At 49.0% G+C, this 6,000-nt stretch overlaps 1 protein-coding gene across 1 annotated transcript; it reads left to right on the top strand.

Annotated features, from left to right (window-relative positions):
- LOC117855487 (transcription factor RAX1) lies at positions 1–1,535 on the top strand. Its single transcript, XM_034737852.2, has 3 exons — positions 1–423; positions 532–661; positions 791–1,535. The coding sequence occupies exons 1-3, from the start codon at positions 288–290 to the stop codon at positions 1,293–1,295; spliced, it is 771 nt and encodes a 256-aa protein (XP_034593743.1). The 5' UTR covers positions 1–287; the 3' UTR covers positions 1,296–1,535.
- Positions 1,536–6,000: the final 4,465 nt, after the last annotated feature.

Below are 6,000 nucleotides of genomic sequence, written 5' to 3'. Positions count from 1 at the left end.
TGTTTGTCCAAACACCACCATTTTTCAAAGACTCTGCTGCACTCCTGCAGTCTGCAGTAGAGAACGAGGGAGGCCAAACCCAATGCCAATGGATGGCTGCAACGAGACGAGCAAACGCAAGGACAGGTACAAGTACTACCTGCTCCCAGCACAACAGCCAGCCAGTCCTCTCCTAGTCTTGCTTGTCCTCTCTTCTTCCCTAGTCCTCTTCCTCTTGCTCCTGCGCATAGGGGCCTAGGAGGAGCACGCAGAGAGGGTTGGTGGAGGTGGGACGGGGTGGTGTGCCCATGGGGAGGACGCCGTGCTGCGACAGGGCGGCCGTGAAGCGGGGCCCCTGGTCGCCGGAGGAGGACGAGGCGCTGCGCAGCTACGTCCAGCGCCACGGCAGCGGCGGCAACTGGATCTCCATGCCTAAGAAAGCCGGTGAGAGCTTCTTCTGTTCCATCCCATCCTGTCGCGTATAGCGCCATGCACGCGGCGTCAACTGCTAATAATAATCTTGATTGGTGGATGCCGGCCGGCTTGCTGCAGGGCTCAAGAGGTGCGGCAAGAGCTGCAGGCTGCGCTGGCTCAACTACCTCCGCCCCGACATCCGCCACGGCGGCTTCACCGACGAGGAGGACGCCGTCATCGTCTCCCTCTACACCCAGCTCGGCAGCAAGTGAGTCGAACTAGCTCCTCCTCTCACCTCCCTCTCTCTCTATGCTTGATCGACGAGCAAGGCGCAAATGGAGCTTCTAGATCGTCTCTCGCCACGCTATGCCTTTGACCAACTCGCGCGCGCAAGCAGGTGGTCGCTGATCGCGTCGCAGCTGGAGGGGAGGACGGACAACGACGTCAAGAACTACTGGAACACCAAGCTCAAGAAGCGCCTCCTCGCAGCCGCCGCCACCGCCGACGTCGTCTCCACCCGCTCCCCGCCACCCGTCCTGCGGCTGGCCGCGGCGCCGGGCCCGACACCCGCGTCGTCGCTGTTCCCGTCGCTCGCCATCCCGACCGTGAAGACCGAGACGTACACCTGCGACGACTTCCTGGCGCCCACCGCGTTCCGGGACGACGACCCGTTCGCCGTGGCCGGCGGGAGCGCGGACGCCGCCGCCGCCGACGGCTCCACCTCGGCCTCCGCGGCGTCGTCGGCGTCCAACTGGTCGGCGGACAACGGCGCTGTGGGTGACGGCGAGGGGTCGTACTTGCTGGACTTCTGCACGGGCTCCGGCATCGGCGGCGCTGACGGCCACCTCCAGCTCCCCGGCGGCTACTACTACCCTCTCGACCCGACCTTGTCGCTGGTATAGCTTCGTCGGTTTCCAAACCACAGTAGCGGTAGGATCGGTAGCATGCGCATGTGATGTTCTTGGGATCACTGCTTCGATGATCAGACGCTGCGTGCATGCAAGTCGCGCCTTGTCGCCATGAGATCAACTCTAAAAATTTCAGTTGCCATCTGGAAACAGAAAACTGTTCATTGTGGTTCGAGATTTCAAACGCGGTCTAGCGAAATTGTGGAAATACATGTTCTCGTGATTACTAGCTTCTGTGCTCTGAACTATCGATCGCGTCAGTAAATTGTCCACATAACGAAGAGATAAGCTTCTGCAAAGTGTCCATCAAATGTAGTGCAGCTCGTCAGGTTTAGGATGCCTTGATGTATAATTGAAAAATCTTGCTCTTCCCTTGTGTCTGAATTGGTCTCTACTGTCTAGTTTGTGAATGATGGCTTGCAGAGATGTTCGGTTTCTTCCCAGCCAGGCATCATATGCATACCCAAATCTAGTGTTCTTTCTCCCAATCCCGGTGTTTGTGGAAATCTGGAAAGTGGAAACCGTGCTTACCAGAAGATTTTGTTCATACCTCGTGGTGGAGAAACCAAATGAACTGCACTACATTTGAATCTTTTTCTCGAAGAACCTCAATGCATCGAATCTTGTTCTACTACTCTTCTGTTCGATTGGGAACCGTGCTGCAAAAGGAATCATTGCTATCGCTGTGCTTGTTTAATTTTGTGATGCACATATAGCATCTTTGAATCGGTCGATGGCCGTGCCAGTTCTTTGCACGAAGTTTGCATGTTGGCCGGACGGTGCGACTAGGCTCCTGCCTAAAAGATCACGGTTCATCATCGGTATGAAGATTCGCTTTTCCTGCCTGATGATGAGATGATAAGATCACAAGGCGTCTCTCCCTCTGTCCTCTCCTTTTTTTTTTTTTTGAAAGGCTCTGTCCTCTCCTTGGGACGAAAAAGGTGGGAAACAGGAAATCAGGAGGGGAGGGGACAGGGATGGGCCCACCGGAGAACAAACCGGATGAATTGGGGTGGGGTCCGTGCAAAGGGACAGACGAACGAAGGCATGAAGCACATGAGGTTGATTACACAAGATCGAGACGAGGGGCTTATCCTAATTACCAGGCTTTGTCGTGATCGATCACGGAGTTATGTTTGCATCGATCAGCTGGCATCATAAGCAAATGGGAATTGTTACTCACGAAGGTCATGTTCTCATATTTGAGCTCTCGAGTTTTCCTACGGCAGGAATCCTGCCCCTGCATTACTGAATTCTTCACTCCATTGTTCAGAACAAGAACCTTCATTTTTTTTCCCAGCTTGTTCGGAGACTTCAAAACGGAGCCGGCAAAAAGAAAAGACGCAAAGTTCATCAATCATGAAACAAACTTTCATCGACTTGGCCAAATATCCATTCTGATCATATCCACTCGAACACATCACCCTGTTAAGCTAGACAGGTCACGTCGATCATGGATCACGCACGGCCCGGACGGGAAGGACAAAAACTGCCAAGAGAAGGAGGGAGGCGCCTCCTTTTGAATTACTACTAGCATAGTATTATTACTTAATTAAACTAGACTGCAACTCCGCAAGGGGCTGACCGGACTTGTTGTTGGGTCGACAGCGAGGTTCCACCGCCCGGGCTCTTGTCATGACGCCGGCTCTCTGAATATTCTAGCACGAGAAAGCGACGCGACATTTCTTTGGTAGAGAGCTGAGAGCCTTGTCCTTCGACTTATTGTACGTCGTCGACATGCATGTAGCTTTCGATCAAGTCAAAGAATCGCCGTACCAAGAGAAGAGGGATGATCATGGACGAGCCTGATTTGCAGCTTGGCGTTCTAGAGACTTGTCCTCCTAGTGTTCTACTTCTACCAGATCAAGGCCTTGCCTTGCTCGGTCCCAAACTGTAAGTTGTAACCGCCTGTGAACCTCTGCAGCAGAGTGTCGGAGCACGAATCACAAAGCAGATGAAAGAAGAGGATTAAAAAATTGATTGTACTCTAATAAGAGCTGTCCATAAATGTTGGAAGTTAGACTTCCTTCCTCTATACAATGTTGAACTGTTTGCACCCGCTATGTGTTAGTCGAAGTAAATCACGTCATGTGTTACTGTCAGTACCTTTTTATAAAACGTAGACATTTTCTTTTATTTTATTCGAACATTAGACTTCAGGCAACCTAGCTTTTCCCTATTCTTATGGTGCAGCTTAGGATAGACTTTGAGGGAATGTTTATAAATAAAAAAATAATAGTATGTGCGCCGTGTCTATCTCCCTAACTCCCTTCAACCATGCCGGCGGGGGATAAAAATGAAGGAAAAGAATCTGCCGCCCTCTTTCAGTCAATCTGAACATTCGGTGCGCAATACGTGCCCTACCGTTTCAACAATCAAACACAAGTAAATAGAAGGCAACAAGATAAATTCATCACGAAATTACAGCATTTTAATATAAAATTCTAAAGATAGAGCTCATTAACATATTAACATCTACTAATCTTGAGTTATTTCCAGAAGATCTAGGAAAACAAATAATTCAGAAGGTAGTACAATGAATGAAGGATCGGAATGGACGACTATAGGGGGTGAATGGGAGTCTTTAAAATTCTCTCCAAAAATAAGAGATATGTCCCAAATACAACCCAACACACATCTCTTTTAATCGCCAAGGCTACACATCTCAACTTGTGATATGCTAGCCTAGGAACGATTAAGGAAAACAATTTAAAGCGATGCGGAAGCAAAACACAAGTTAACAGCCGGGCACAAACTTGCACTAAGCTGCAACAGGAGATCAAAACAGTGAGAATTAAATTTCCTAGCTGCAGCTGAGAGCAAAAACCAACGCAAGAAGCAGTGGAGCAAATGGTTAAAAAATTAGAGTCTAGCAGACCAAGAACAAAAGCCCGAGCTCCCCTTTAGTTTCTCTGAATTCGACCTGCACAACTCCGATTCAAAAAAGCTTCCAACTGCAAGCTCCTCTCCACACAAAGGAACAGATCCAAAAAGAAGCCTCCTAAAAGATCAGAAACTCTGCATCGATTTGGGGAAAAACAAAGAACCCTAAGAAAAGAACCAATCTGAATAAAACATCAAATTCGAGAGATTTGAGGGACGAATTCGCTAGGGAATTACCACAGGCAAGCTCACTCATGCTCCAGCATGAATTCCCTGAAGGAAAATTTCCTCAACACGCACTTGAATCCGATGTATGGAAATTTCATCAAAATTCACCAAAAATGCAGAAAAAGAATAAAGTTTTTAAGAACAAGAAGGGAGACTAAGCAACCAGGATATGGATTAAGCAAATAAATCAAGATCTTGATACAAGGCTAGGAAGCCACCCTCATCCTCCCACTCTTGATTTCACATGAAGCCCGTGTCTAGCCTAACGAGAAGGAAAAACAAAAACTCCAAGAATTGACTCTCTCAAGCAGCCATCCTGTTACCTATATGGTCCATGGCTAAAGACTAAAATATCCCTATAACTACAACTAGGATACATACCCTCGTAGGGGCAAAATTATCCAGATTTTTGTAGACGCATTGGACAGACACGCCGCCTTCATGACTTTGCTTTGCCTCAACGCAAGGTTCGTGATGGCGCCACGTGCCCTCCTTCTCGAAGCTCCGGTGGCACCAGGCTCGCCCTCAGTTTTGAGGTCCAAACCGGGAAACCTGCCTGTACGGTGGTTTTGAGGCCCAAACCATCCAAACCGTCCATCTCCGCTTGCTGCCACGTGACCTCCTTGATGTCAACGCGTGTCCAGCCTCCGCCAAGCCTATGGCGCCTCTGTCCCGCTTGACTCGACCGACGTCGTCTCCATCTCGTCATGTTCTCTTGTTCTTCCGTGCACCATGTGGATCGCCCATGACTCCGCTCGGACTCCTCGGGACCCTCGGTCTAAGCCTACTTGTGTTCACCCTTCACCGTCCTTGGTCCAACAGCATGAACCTTTTGCTTGACCTTCACCGTACGCCGTCGGCCGCTATGTCGCATCCTACACCTTCACATCACAAGCTAAGAGCAACATCATTCCACACAACGTTGTCAATCACTCATCATCCAAGGGTGACCACCATTGGTCCTCAATTTCCCCCTTGATGAGTGCATTGACAACACCCAACATAAATTCATAGCTGAAAAGAAAAAAAGAAAGAGAAAAAAAAAGAAAGCTCATTCAAGTGATCCAAAAGCCAAGAGAAAAAGGCAAACACAAGATCACTCAAAATGAGAAGTCTCATTCCCCTAAGACAAGGGCGGCGGCTCGACACAACTAAGACAAAACCACATGATCCCTCAAGAAGAGGTAGAAAGGGCTCAACACCAATGATGTGAAGATCGAAAGCTCAAACCAAACACTGACTCCTCAAGAAGAGGTAAAAGCTCAACACGACCGACAAACGAGCACAAGAGCACATACAACTCACAAGCTCCTCCTGAGCACAAGCACTCCCCCCCTAAAAACATGCCACACAGAAATGCATGCACAAAAGAGAATGCAACCATCTTCTCCCCAAAATGAGTTTGTGTGAATCTCTCCCCCTTGTTGATAATGCAAACTCAAGTATAGCATGAGAGCACAAAATGCATGCCATGGTGTGCAGAATCTACCAAGCTTCTCAAATACATCACAAAGCACTCATAAAGGCAACAAGTAAGATAATGCATAAGCAGGTAGATCATAAAGGGCAATTGTATCGCCATCAAGAG

The sequence above is a fragment of the Setaria viridis genome, chromosome 5 (genome assembly GCF_005286985.2).
Source record: "Setaria viridis chromosome 5, Setaria_viridis_v4.0, whole genome shotgun sequence".
In the NCBI taxonomy this organism is placed as follows: Eukaryota; Viridiplantae; Streptophyta; class Magnoliopsida; order Poales; family Poaceae; genus Setaria; species Setaria viridis.
This window is presented reverse-complemented; position numbering and strand designations above follow the sequence as displayed.

What these genes read in the sequence shown, in the direction of transcription:
- LOC117855487 (XM_034737852.2), top strand. Translation starts at nt 288, where the DNA reads ATGGGGAGGACGCCGTGCTGCGACAGGGCGGCCGTGAAGCGGGGCCCC. An exon ending in CTCCATGCCTAAGAAAGCCG is followed by an intron (nt 424 to 531) that starts GTGAGAGCTTCT and finishes GGCTTGCTGCAG; the next exon opens with GGCTCAAGAGGTGCGGCAAG. An exon ending in TACACCCAGCTCGGCAGCAA is followed by an intron (nt 662 to 790) that starts GTGAGTCGAACT and finishes GCGCGCAAGCAG; the next exon opens with GTGGTCGCTGATCGCGTCGC.